The sequence below is a fragment of the Glycine soja genome, chromosome 19 (assembly GCF_004193775.1).
Source record: "Glycine soja cultivar W05 chromosome 19, ASM419377v2, whole genome shotgun sequence".
Lineage (NCBI taxonomy): Eukaryota > Viridiplantae > Streptophyta > Magnoliopsida > Fabales > Fabaceae > Glycine > Glycine soja.
Genome location: NC_041020.1, coordinates 42806751 through 42821194, shown reverse-complemented (window position 1 = coordinate 42821194; position 14444 = coordinate 42806751). Strand labels below are relative to the sequence as shown.

Here is a 14444-nt window from a genome sequence, read left to right as displayed (position 1 = left end):
AGATTCTTTTTTATAATCTATCGGCGAGTGTGGCACGAAACCGTAGCCCTCGGATTGGGTATCTAAGATAAAGTGTGTGGAGTGTCAACGGGTCAGATTGTTTTCAAGTGAATATTAATGGACGGGTTGGATTTCAAGTGTTAAAAGGCTGGATTAATTGAAGTCTTTCTTTGAAGAATGGTAGTTGTTGGATTTGAATATGTTCTACTAACCAAGAGTAAGAGAAGAAAGACACCCTCACAAGAGGTTTTTAGATCGATTTTCTGCACATCTTTTCACTCAGTTTAGTGGGATCAAAATAGATTAGAAATTGAGAAGAGTGTGGATATAGAGAAGATGATAAAAAATCTAAAGCATGTCTGGAAAATTGCTTACACACCTCCAAACATTTGTTGGCTTAAAAAAAAAAATACAAAGGGACACTACTTTGGAGAACGTCTGTTCATTCCCAACGAACAAATTTCCAAACAGGCACGTACGTAGTTGTTTGGTATAGGTTAAATAAAAAAGAAACAAGTTAAAAAATGATAGATTTCACTTAAAAAAAATTCTTCGCGGGAGTAAGGAGAAATATAGTAGAAATTGGCGCACACGCCTTGTCATAATCGTTTGTGTTGCTTTTTTCACATTTGATAATTGCCGTTGGATCTTGATAAATGGTTGTGCTACTTTTTATAATGAGTTTTTTATTTTCGTGTTGAATTGTTGTAGAAAACTTTAATAGACATGAAATAAGTATCACTACAAAAAGAGTGTAAGGCATGTTGAGCAATAATATTGAGACCCTCCAACACTTTGAAAGTTGCATCACTGTTTAATTTAATTAAACCTGAATCGGGAGGAACCCACTTAGCTTTATATATCAAACCAGTGGTGTGTTTTTTTACCCAAACTGCTGATCTCTTAATGTCTTGTACAAGAGCTGAAGCTCTTTGCAATACTTCAAAACCTGTAGCTAACTGCTACCTGAACTAACTCATTCTACCTCCAGCATATTCGGTTTAAGAGTGGCTCCAAAAATTTGGCACCAACACATACTATGACATTCCTTCTTCCCTGAAGTTATATTTCTATGAATCCAAGAAGGCACATTCAGACCCCCACAAAAGAAGGTAGACTTGTGCTTCCCCAAGCAAAGCGCCAAACTTCAGCAGACTTTGTACAATCACGGTTTGCATGAACTAATGACTCTGGCCCTGTATTACAATCTGCACAGGTTGCATCCACCACACCCATATAATGAGTTCTATTGCTTCATCTGATAATACTGCCTTTCTGTGTTATATAATAGTGGATGGTTTGTGAAGGTAATAAAATAATGATAAAGAAATTATAATTTACAAATGTAGTTATAAAAATAAAATAGACACAAAATATATATAATAATAGATAATAGATAACTAAGATTTGAAATATTTTTAACTATAGTTTAGTGTCTTTGTGACGGTGTTTGTTTGATGAAATGCTCTTACATTTTTAAGGATATTATTCTCAGGAATATAATATGAGAATATCATTTTCGGGTATTTTAAAATAATATGTTTAGTTATATTTTAATATTTTTGGGAATAATTTTTAAAATTTAAAATAACTTAAATAAAAAAGAAGTTACATGTGTATTAGACTTTACATTCCCAAGGAAATATCACTTTCTCACCCCTTCTCATGGGAATATAGAGGCAAGAAAACATGATAAAAAGAAAATTATAACATTTCCAAAAATCAATAATACATGGAAATTTTTTAAAAAACTTTTAACAAACATAAAAATATTTATTATCATCTTTATATTATTGAGAATTCATCAAGATTCCATGAAATAAACGAGACGTGTATTTAAGGTTATATTTTTCTTCGTGTATTTGCTCTTTGTATTCTTCTTTATGTTCATTTTTATTTAAATATTATTTTTTTATGAAATGACGAAGTTCACTCTCCTAACATGCATAGGTCAACAACTATAACTAAATATTATAAACAAAATTCGTACGTACATATATAACTATATAACTATATATATATATATATATATATATATATATATATATATATATATATATATATATATATATATATATATATCTTCAAAATTTGAATACGGTCGTAGTATATAAATTCAATTTTTCCATAGTTGATTCTAATGTTTGTATTGAAGGATGAAATAATAAAATAGTTATTTTTACTATTTTAAATTCTTACTATAATTTTGGGACATAGTCAACTATGGTAACTATCCATACTATACAATGGTTCGTTTTTTTAAGTGATTTTTTAAATAAAATAAACCGTTTTAACTTTTTTAATATGTTTGTCTAAATTATTTTTATAATTTTTTTTTCTTTTTTCAACAAATAATTTCTATCTACTTCTCAAAAAAACTTTTTAATTTTTTTTTATAAAATTAATAAAACTAGCATGTACCTTGTCCAATCTTTTTTTTTTTTTGGTACTCTTTCTTCCCAGTTCGTTCTTCACTTAGATACATGGATTGTTCTAATTTTGTTTCATTCGATGGGTAAGTGTACATCATTGATAAACTATCGTACGTGTTCTCTTTAAGGAAATTTTGACTCCAAACACCTACTTCCAAAAATCTGTCGGTTTCTTTCAACTTTTAACGTTGGTTTTATTTCACCTTTTTATGTTGAAAATTTATTTATTTTAATAATAAAACTATGTCCCCTTTAAAGTTAAGTGTCAGGTGAGCAGCTTATAAATAGCAAGTACGGTGACTGTTATTTGGACAAATTTAGAAAACAGAATTATGTGGATAAAACGTCCTTCTTTTTGTGCATGTTAAACTACATACATCAAGATCTAAAAGTAAGTGATCCATTAATTCCATTTTGCTCAACTGACATAAAGGATAATCCAGCCGACAGATCCAGTCAATTTTTTTTCACATTGAATCCCTAAAAAGATTGCAATTTTTATTTAATTCCTAATTTTACTCTTCTAATTTCATTTTTCTTATCAAATAACCCATCCTGCTTGTATATACCAATTTCTCATTTCATCCTGTAAATAAATCAGGTGAAAATGAAATCTAAAAAAGACTAAATTGCAATTAGGTGAAAATGAAATGTTAAAAAAAAGACTAAATTACAATTTGATTCCCCTATTCCCCCCAATTTTAGTCCCATTTTTTTTAAAAAAAATAAATTTAATTTAATTTTCAATTTTGCATATATTTCTTCTATTTTATTTTAATGAATTAGATTAATTTTTATGATATATTAAATATATTATGTTTATAATTCAATTGAAACAAAAAGAAACATACAAAATTGAGTATTAAATCAAAATTATAAATTTTTTAAAATAAAATAACCAAAATCACGAGAGAAAATTGAACTAAAGTCATAAATTAAGAATTATGAAAAAATTAAAATTACAATTTAACCTTAAAAGAACCATGATATTTAGAGACTACAGAACAAAAAATAAATAATCATAATATTTAGAGAATCCTAATGGAAAACCAAAACTAAAGAAATATCTGATAAAAAATGTTTCATGCAAAGACTCGCTTAAAAAACTGGAGACCGAGTGAAAAACGACCCCTTTGAATACTCACCAAAAATAAAACACGAACTCTTTGAATATGCGATTATGCTAAGGTAATTTTGAGAAACCCATATTTACTTAGTTCCACATTAAAAAACAGGCATGCATTAACCGGTGAAAAGAAAATTACAGAAAAAATGTACATCAAAATAGCTAAAATACAATTGCGAATTAGTCAAAATGATTTTCTATCTTCAGTAGTATAACTTGAAAGTTTACACTACACCTATGCTCCAGATTCCCTAATATCATCAAATTACCTATAATATCAAGGAAAAAAATTACAGGAAGCGAAAACAGTGGCCATCTCATTTTGTCAGGTCAGCTCAATAATAACTCCCGTAATAGGCTTGAGGAACCGCAGAAGGTTGCTGTGCAGGGGCTGCTGCTGCAACAGGTTGTGCATAGTTTTGTTGAGGAACCGCCGGCTGAAATTCGGACAAAAGAATCAACATTAGACAAATTTTGCAATTGTTTATGTTTTGTTTATCAAGATCAGAATATATATATATAAACAAGAAATACTGCTGTGTACCTGTGCAGGATATGCAGGAGGATAGGCTCCGTATGCAGTACTTTGTGGAACTGATGTAGGCAATTGCGAATTTACATAGTTGCTCCCATATCCAGCATAAGCCCCGTAGGAAGCCTGTATCAAATCAGAATGAATCAGTTCAATACATATATGACCTGATCAACCATTTAAAACAATTGCGGATAAAATGATAACACAAATTGATGACCACAAAATAATAAAGAAGTTTCACGGAAAGAACCACTAAACAATGAATTTAAAGTAACACCTAACTCATGATTTAATAGGTGCACAAACGCACAATGACACAAGCAGCAGAACACGAGTAAAACAATTGTTAACTCCAGAATACATATATACATCATTTCAGTATATGAAAAGTATTAAGCATAGCATAAGTGCATTCCGGACATGGTTTTCATGTAGATAAAGATGCATGAAGCAATTTTATACAGGTACAAGGCATATTAAGTTAACTTGAAACATTATTTAAGAGGCAGAAATTCTACTTCAACAATGTGAATATGCTGTGCAGCTTAATGGACAGGGTCGTGTTGCATCTTACATGCCCACATCCATTTCTAATAACACAAGCAATTAATATTGCATAATTTCATATTAACAAGTATAACAAACAGAAGTGGTAAACATTAAACCATTTGACAGACTACATGTCTCAAAAAAAATCTCCAACATCAGTGGGTCACACATATAAACCCAATTAACACAAAGGAAAGGATACTACTCTACCTGCTGGGTGTAGCCAGCAGTCCATTGTTGCCCTTGAGCTTGAGTAACTGGAGGCCAAGTTTGAGGTTGAACTCCATAATTAGTCCACTGGTTCTGCGCATTTGGATATGCACCCATCGCAGATTGCGCAGGTGACTGAGCAGAATACGATCTTGGCACTTTTGTTTTGTCCGAAACTAAGAAATCCTCAGCATGACGTTTTTTCAACTCTGACATGCTTCTGTGAGGCAAAAACAATTTGGCATGCCTATCTTCAGCTCTCTTGATAGATTGAACATCACCAAAGAGATTTAAAAACTGGAGGGAAAAAACAGAAAGTTCAAAAAAATTAATAATACTCTATCATTCAAAATGTAAAATACCAAAAAGAGAAGGCAGGCCTTTAAAGAATCAGAAACACAAACTCAAGTAAATTAAATATAACAAATTCTTTGAAAATAATAACAGAAGACCATCAAATAGAAAATGTATTCATTTTAGATGTAATTATAAAGAAGCCATACAAAAGAACAAATATACATCAAACCGCCAATGGTATTTGACGGTGTACTATTATAAATTATAAATCAATTACCCTTTCAAAATCTGTTTACAGAGATAAAAGTTAAATTCAGGGAGGTGAAACATAAATATTATCACTGCTAAATTTCATCTGGTCACTCCAACATTTTCCCTGCGAACAAGTTACACCTTCCATTTTGATCATGATTTTTCAATTTTCAAATCAAATCTTTATTTTCCCTAGACTTATCTGAAATTCCATATTTGTGGCATATATCATAGCCCAATATGAAAATGATCCGTGGCCAGTGTAAAATTTTCAATAACTTTATTAAAACTAGGTTAGTACACCTAATTACAGCAACACACATCAGTTCTCCAATAAGATTAGTTCTATGAACGAGGTTAGTGTCAAAATAGCTAATCCTGGTCATTCAACCTTACATGGATGGTCAATATTAAGTTTAAATAAAACCTATCTTGATCATTATGATCTAGATTAGCTCCACACATACAGGCACAAATGCATGCAGATACCCACACTCCTAAGTCCTAAGACACAAATGCACACACTTGCCTGCAGACAAACACAAGTTATTCAAATTTACCTACCATTATCCACTTTGGTCACTTAATCATACCTGCTACAACCTGAGGTGAATAATTATATAGGTAAATTGTTGGAAAAATATCTAGATAGTTGTTTGATAAAGTAATGTGGTTGGTGTGTTCAAATTTCAAAGTGGGAATCTTGCATCACTCATTAACAACGAAGCCTCATCTCACATGGCATAGTCAGTCACAAGAAACAATCAACCCATTCAACACTCAGATAACCCAATTACCCAGCGTGAGGAACCCACACACACGCGCTCTTATCAAAATAGTCAAAAATTAAACACGGTATTTTATTCCTTAAGGAAATTCTTTTAAAACACATGCCAGAACCCTCTTCTGACAACGACTTACCTCCAGAAAAATACTAGAAAGTTCCTCACGCTCTGTTGGACTAGCTACACCAGCACTCTCTGAGTTAGGCATTATGAATTTGACAACCCATGACTCCAAAAAGTCGACACCAACACGCTTTGGCAAAGGTTGAATAGCCTCAAAATGCAATAAAGCCTGCATGTAACAATGAATTAAAGAATCTCATTAAGAGATGAGGAACACTTAGAAATACGAAGAGAAAAATCGCCAACTACATAATAAGAGTGAATCTAGAGGGCAATGGAAAGTAAAAGTAAGGACAGACCTCAAGTAGTGGCTTTGACAACAAAACATTCTCAAGCCCCTCAACTAGAATCTGCCTTGCCTTCTCTGCATTCCCAGAAGCCTAATGACAAAACAAGACAGAATGATTTAAGGAACAAGACAAGACCATTTCCACATAATTGAGCTATATTACCAGAGGTATAAAACTATAAAAACTGTTATAGTAAAGAATAGTTGTCTTAAGTTTGAATTTGTAATTCTTTTCATAGAATAACTTGGATGCTTTAAATATTGGGTATGTATGAGAAGCATCCAAAGCACAATAATCAGTATCGTTTAACAAAATGCAGGCATGTTAAGAAAAAACAAGAAGCTAACTTTAATTAATGGAACTACCTGTAGGTCGACTTCTAATACTAAGGCAAGAATTAAAAAAAAAAAAGTGCATGTCCAACCCATTGAAAGCTTTAAATAAGAACAGATAGCATGCAATATGTTACAGAACATACCAAATATACAAATTGTGAATACTGAGCAAACAGCAATGCAAATATGTTATGGAACATACCAAATATACAAATCGAGAATATTGAGCAAACAACATCGGCAATGTTTGTGAATGTTCTTTTCCTTTCTCAATAGCAATGGCATGTTCATACAAAGAGAAGGCATCTTCCATTTTTCCCTGCAATATCAATCAATGGAAAAGCTGTAAACAAATACTAAAATTAAGTCATCACAATCTATAAAAACACTTTCACAAGCCAGCATACCAGTCGGTATTCCATATTGGCATGTTTGATAATTGCTTCAAGAAGACCAGGAGAAGTTTCAGTATGCACAAGTTGATACGCAGCTCTAGCACCATCTATATCTCCAGTCTGCTCCTTGAACCGAGCACAAAAAAGATGTATCTCTGGTTGTCTCTGCATTATGACAAACAAAATGACTAAATTGCAGAAAAACTAAGGGAAATTCTTTTCTGGCACAATAAGTGAGTTATGACTGTAATCTGTACAATTTGACAACATGCTAATTATGCTTATATTTAAAAATTATTACTGAACATTACATTGTTTAAATCAAGAAAAAGACAAAAAAAAAATGGAAGGCATGAAATCACTACCTGACACGCCAAAAAATATGGTATATATATAAAAACACTAATGGGCATGCATATGACCTAACAAGTTGAATTTTTAGGAAACCTGATTGCCAATATAAATTATTACTGCCCCCATTCTTCATAAGCCCAATTTCAAACATCAGGTAAAATGGGTCCATACATTTTAAAAACCCATGCCTCAAACAAAAGCGAGCTAGAACCCAAAAAATAGTACTAAACCACCATTACTAAGCCTTCACCTAAAGAATGGGATTTTGATAATGTTGTTTGCTGTATATGGAAGATTCATTTTTCTCACCTTGGCCAGGCCACCAAGGGAATAGAGAAGACAGGTAAACTTATATATCCACAAATTGCCCACAAAGTATCTTCAAACAAATCCTTTCTCACATATAGATGAAATAGCAAAATATAGAAGATGAAAAAAAAGTGTACAGCCTTAAAATACTACTTTTCTATTTCTAATCAAAATACACTCAAGGAACGTCATCATTTTCTCACAATGGTTAGAATTGACAACTGGTCCCAGAAGTCACAAAGGTTTCTTTGCTTGTGAGTCACAAGCAAAGAAACCCACCATAAGTATTCAACTCTTTTTGAAACAGGCTGCAACCATAATCTATTTCATTAGGACAAAATTCTAAAAAAATAAAATCCCTTATTCTGAAGCATCAATTATAACCAACTACTTTTGCTTGAATAAGACACATGTTTGACTATGAGTGTATCATCACACCATGTTCGAGTTTCAAGAACTATTGCTAGTAATAGCCAACTACTTTATTCATGTAAAAACCAACATCAACAAGTGGCCATGTACTGGAGTCCCTTAGATGCATTGCCCTCTCACCTCACTTCAAAGCTTAAAAACTTGAAGAGATGAATACAACGATAAATGCATCTGTATGACTGATATTTAGATGAAACTACCTTAACAAAGACTTGGGTTGCTCGAGCAAGAACATTATTTGCAAGATCCATGCTTCCGCTGGCTTCCATACACAAAACATAGCGTATCCAATACTCCGGATAATTGGCGCATGCAATGACACATCTCTCATACAACTTGACAATCTAAATCACAAAAGACAAGACAATGTTGTAAAATTGTCGTTGTTGATATAGACACAAGAAAAATCAATAATATAAAACATTAAAGGAAAATACAAAGCATCAAGAAATACTCCTTAGCGGGACAGAGAGGACCCTCAAATATGAAAGGAGGGACCCTCCTAGCCTGCGACAGAAGATTAGAAAGATAAGAAGACACCTGCATGCATAACATTCACACTTTAAAAGAAATAAACTTTTACAAACACATGATGAACCTAGAATGTCCACTGACAAATTAGGGTTTGAAGTACTTAGCCTCAAGAAACCAAATTGAAGGCCCATGCTTTAGTCTCAGTTCAATTTCCCGATTAAAAAGTTGCTTCATCCAACAGATTAGCCAATAAAACATATTATACAACAGATATTACTTACGGTGGTAAGTCAATCTATAACAGGACAAACTAGGAACATAATGCACTCTTAAAAGAAACCATATGTTACCTTGCTCAAGTCCCCTTCCCTTTCTATAAAGTCCAAATAGTTATGCCAATTCTCAAGCTCTCCAACATTGAGGGGCCGTACATGAAAGTAGGGCCTCCTGATAGCTGTTTCAAAACCAATGATCTTAGAATCGAACTCTTTAGCTTTCTTATACATCTCTTCTCTAATGGCGATATACTTCTCCAACTCTTCTGCTTCTGTTAAGCCAGCACTTACAGATTTAGGAGAACGCTCTGCACCATCAGGATGAACTTCTCCCTCAGTAGCTTGGCCAGTAGCCTCTGAAGCAACTCCTGCCACTGCAGCAGCTTCATCAGCAGTTCGTAACTCTGATAAAGGACGATTTCCAGCTAACTCTTTGAAGCTGCAATGCCAGTACCACCAAGGAAGTAAAATTAACCCCCCAAAAATGAGAAAGTATGTGCAAACTATACACAACAGTTTTTTTCCAAAAATAAATTGGAGGGGAAATAACTTTAAAACAAGGAATCACCTGCTGAAATACCGATCTAATTGTTGATTTGGATTCTCTAATATTCTGGTGTAGATCACAGCAAGGCAGGCCCAGTCCTGCTGCATGTACTCATATTCAATGTATTTATCCCAGAGGGGAAAAGAAAGATAATCTGTTCCAACATAAGCTAATCCTCGTTCAAAAAGCCTGAAACAAATGAACACAGTCCTGGTTAATATGTGACTTGATTTCAAGCATCTATTTACTGATGCACATCCATGTATGGTAGACAGCAGCACTAGTGTTCAAGGAGAACAAACAAATCACTCGTAACATCATGTAAGACATCCAAACGCTGCATTTACCTTCCTGCAATAAATCATACTATGTCTCAGAAATGGAGCAGTCATAGAGGCCATCTTAGCCCTTAACCAGACGAGATCTTCTCAGCAGCAATTTGCAAATTGATACACCTCAGAGTGTCAAAGATAAAGAGAGCTACCATTCCAACAAGGGAAAAAAACCCAGAAAACTATGTACTTTGAAATCAAATGAAAAAAGTAATTGGAGAAAATGATCCTAAAATTTTCAAACTACCACAAATAGTGGACTTAAAACCAAGTATTTAAACATCAGAATGGAAAACATTCTGGCATGCAATCCCATCAAAGCTTTTCCGCCATACAAGGGAGATATCACTGTTGCACGGATTCTGAAATTGGGTTAGATAGCAGGCAAGAAACAGCTGAGCCTAGTGAATGGAAAATCAAATCAAAATCTACCAATGCAAAAAAATAAATAAATAAAAGGATGACAAACAACTAAACTTCCATTACCTACGAACAGTGTTTGGATCCCCATATGTGCTTATAGCAAATATGCAATAATGCAACCACATGTCCACTGAATATGTAACCCCTTGAACAGCACGCTCATACACTTCAACAACTTTATCGATAGAGCCAAGACGTGCCTCATGGTCAGCATATTTCTTCCAATAACCATAGCACAAGGGGAATTCTGCTAGAAAAGCATCATAGACTCTTCGAATCTTCAAAATATTGTCCTTCAATGAAAAAATCAGAGTTTCACAAGTATCAGAAAACAAAACAAGGACAGTAATGATAAAATATACAACATTAAGGCATTAACTGAACATACAATTGCACAAATATTAAACATCCACAAAAAAACGTGGACAAAAGAGGGGGGGGGATGTCAATTGGTACAACAACTAAAAGAACATTCTAAAATGAATCTAATAAATTGCAAAACATGGTTGTTTGATTGTCCATTGCAAAAATCAAATACCAGAGAAATAACCCAAAAAAAATTATATTCAATGTAGACACTTTTAATTAATAGTAATACATAAGAAAGAGACAGATTTAACAATATAGCATAATGGCATGCATATTAAATCATGTTTAACAAATCTGAACGCACTGTGAATCAGTCATTTATTTACAGCCAACCTTATCATAATACTGTCTCATCCTAACTGTTATCCGGTAATGAGTAACAAAAATATCTCAGAATTCTCAAAAAGGAAATATCACAGGTATTTGGCTGAAGCCAACTTCTTGAACCCAAAAAAATCCAAAAAGTGTTTATCATGTAATAACCAGAGACACAAGATACATAACAGTAACACTCCCCACACCAAACAGTGTCTCTACCCCAACAAAAGGTCAACCCCCATTCCCTATATGCAAACTGGAAGGATTCGGATACGGCTATGACAAACCTATCATATTCAAATAAGATATTACATCAAACTGAAATTCAAAACGCCAATAAAATAGACAAGTCAAAAGCTTCCCGTAAGCTTCACAGGTGAAATATGTAAATAATGGTAAAACCCAACATGTAATTCAAGTCAACATAGCATACCTCTGTCTTCTCTGTCTCTTCAATCAAGGAAGTCCAGGCAGTGAAATCTAAAGAATTAGCTCTTACAATATTCCACAGTCGGTCTTCTTCAGCAGACAAGGCAGCTGCTAATGGTAATAAAAAATGAAAATGAATGGGGTATAGTCATAATTTGGTTCGATAATGGTGTGTTCATGAACAATAGCAAAAGCATTACGAACACAAAAAAGTTCAAAGACTCATACATATACATTAAGCATTGGATTAGTAATATAAAGAACATCCATCAACAGAACAGTTTCAACATCAATTTTAATCCTTACAATAACTGAAGGAAAGAATATTTACAGAATTGGCTCAAAATATATGGTCTCAAAATTCCAAAATCAAAGTCGTGCTCCTTATTCAATTTATCAATGATTGAGAACCATATCAAATTACAAGTTTAAGCTTGGCTATATATCAAGCCACTTGAAATTAAAGTGAACAGAAATACCAAAATAGCATTATGTATCTACTCTATTAGTCCTGAGATGGTGGTAATAAACTATTCTGTTGATAGGAACATGTAAACTAGACCACTTGTTTACTGCTTTATTAAAGTTTAAACTCCACTACCAATGCATGAAAAGTAAAGTTTCTTCCTGTAGATAATTAAAACTCGTTTCTTTTTCTCTTATATGGCCAGTGATGAAAAAACACTAATTATCAACAATGATATGCAACTTGAATAGGAAAATCATAAAAAGAAATAGCTGCTAGGTCTGGCATTAGATATTTGCTGGTTAATAAATCACTTAAATATTAGGTCTTGACTCTAGATTATGCACCTACAAGTTTTGCCTCTAACCTTAACTTCTGCTGCTGAATTTTTTGTCCAAAATAAAATTTAAAACAGGATAATTCCATTCAAAGTAAAAAGGTAAAAGATAAAAGCACACCATAACCATCTGCAAGCTGTTTCTCATCAGCCGACCCATCAGCATTCTCCAACGCATTCCCGTTTTCAAGTCCCACGGCATTTGCCACTGCACCAACAACACCGCCATTTACGGACGAGTTGTAGTCGGAAACCATAGTAGACTCGGCGGCTGTGGTTCCAACCCCAGCAGAGGCCTCGTTAGCATCAGCCGCTGCACCAGCTGGCTTGGAATCACCAGTTGCACTGAAATGAGCTTGCTGTAGGACGGAATTCGGATCTCCAGCATACGCATTCGTGTCACCAACATTAGAATAACCATATCCGTAAGTTGAGCTGGCCTGAGCAGCTTCTCCAGCGGATTGATCAACAGCAGCACCTGCCTCGGGAGTAGGATTTGACCCAGTCTCAGCATAACCAGCCGAAGCATATGCCTCAGCAGCAGATGCTTCAGTGACCACCGGTTCGCTATCTCCCATGCTTGAATAAAAGGCCTTTACCTTCATCAAAAAATCAATTAGCGACAGCATCAAACGGAAAACCTCAATCGAAAAGTATATTCTTGATTTCCTAGGCGCTAGGAGAACACAATGATTACAGTATCAAGTTATAGCAACAATAATTCGTAATGTAAGATCAACCGCACCAGAGAATCTAATGCTGGCATCATCACAATACAACATTTGGGAAGAACAAAAAAACAGATAGCTACAGCAATATATTCACAGATATTTTCCAATCAACTAAAATCCCTAGGGTTTCAAACGCTAAACCCTAATCGAGTGTGGGAACGGTGCCAGTACCTCAAGGGAGAGAAACGGCGTCGTCGCAGAGAAGAGATAGGAGCTCTCTTTATTTCTCAGAGAAATTGAAACCTCAGGTGGCTGTTTTTGGTGGTAAATCGAGAATTGGAATTGGAACTAGCGAAGTAGGGTAATAAAAACATGAGGATGAGGTGCCGTTTTTATATAGCGGAGAAGTGGGAGTTGGCGGCTCCATGGCGCATGATGCTGCTGTTAGATCAGGTGCCGTCCGTGATCGATAATGATGCGATCTGAACCGTCCGTGGCTATCATGCCGAGGCTGCTGAAATGGGCCGCGACAAGTGACTCTTGGATGAGAGTTGATATTCGCACTACCAAAACGTTGGAAATTACTCGAGTACCCTTTCCCACACCCCTCCCCTTCCCCTCTCAGCTCATAAACCATTTTCTCACCCCAAACAACTCCACCACTGCACCACTCCAGTCCAAATCTGAGTGCCAATCTAGTTTTGAGCATCATGAGATCACACGCATCCCACCCACATTCAGAATCACCATCGCCAACATCATCACCTAATCTAAGTCGGCATTGAAAGTGAGAAATTAATGATTAATATTTATCGATTAATAATAATAATAATAATAATAGTAGTAATAGTAAGTGATTTATTTTTTTCTTAAGTAGGACAAGTTTATCAAATATTTTCTTTTATTTTTAAAGGATTTTCTTTATTTGTATAACATTTACATTTTTCTTTCTTCATTGAAGAGGGTTCTCTCATTTGATAAGTAAATCATTTAGATATTTTCTTTTCAAATTATGATATTCCTTTCGAGTCTTGACTTCTATTCTTTCATACTGCTTACACTGATTATCATAATTTTGTCCTAATCTATGTTACCCCGTTGCTAAAGCATACTAGTTAATTTAGCATTTTTGTGATATCCTTAATTCTGATCTCTTGCATTGTATATAGCGAGAAAATGCCGTTGATAACTTCAGAGCTGGAAAACATGGATACTGATGTAGTTGACCGTGGCATGGATTTCAAAGGTGTGAATTGTGTGATCAATTTATGGTTTCCCTGATTTTGCTGCTGCATATGTCCACAGAATTAACCGGAGGATGAAATATGAAGATACAGAATGAGTAGTTGCTAACCAGGTTACACCTGTCTCTTTAATGA

The 14444-nt window shown here is 34.2% G+C and overlaps 1 protein-coding gene across 4 annotated transcripts; it reads right to left on the bottom strand.

Annotated features, from left to right (window-relative positions):
* Positions 1–3649: 3649 nt before the first annotated feature.
* LOC114398359 (pre-mRNA-processing factor 39-like) lies at positions 3650–13441 on the bottom strand. 4 transcript variants are annotated; one of them, XM_028360547.1, is made up of 15 exons: positions 13297–13441; positions 12516–12993; positions 11596–11699; positions 10539–10768; positions 10361–10414; positions 9742–9909; positions 9249–9612; positions 8625–8768; positions 7342–7494; positions 7137–7253; positions 6609–6689; positions 6323–6478; positions 4853–5149; positions 4103–4216; positions 3650–3995 (listed from the first exon to the last, which is right to left on the bottom strand). In XM_028360547.1, exons 2-15 carry the CDS (start codon positions 12970–12972, stop codon positions 3894–3896), a joined length of 2541 nt encoding a protein of 846 aa, XP_028216348.1. In that variant the 5' UTR covers positions 12973–12993; positions 13297–13441; the 3' UTR covers positions 3650–3893. The 4 variants fall into 4 exon arrangements, with proteins under 4 accessions (XP_028216348.1, XP_028216344.1, XP_028216345.1 ...); XM_028360543.1 differs by lacking the exon at positions 10361–10414 and having other exon boundaries at positions 11596–11702; XM_028360544.1 differs by lacking the exon at positions 10361–10414.
* Between the last annotated feature and the right edge of the window lie 1003 nt (positions 13442–14444).

What these genes read in the sequence shown, in the direction of transcription:
- LOC114398359 (XM_028360547.1), bottom strand. Translation starts at nt 12,972, where the DNA reads ATGGGAGATAGCGAACCGGTGGTCACTGAAGCATCTGCTGCTGAGGCA. An exon ending in ATTCTCGATTTGTATATTTG is followed by an intron (nt 6,690 to 7,136) that starts GTATGTTCCATA and finishes TTTTGTCATTAG; the next exon opens with GCTTCTGGGAATGCAGAGAA. An exon ending in CTGCTGGCTACACCCAGCAG is followed by an intron (nt 4,217 to 4,852) that starts GTAGAGTAGTAT and finishes GATTTGATACAG; the next exon opens with GCTTCCTACGGGGCTTATGC.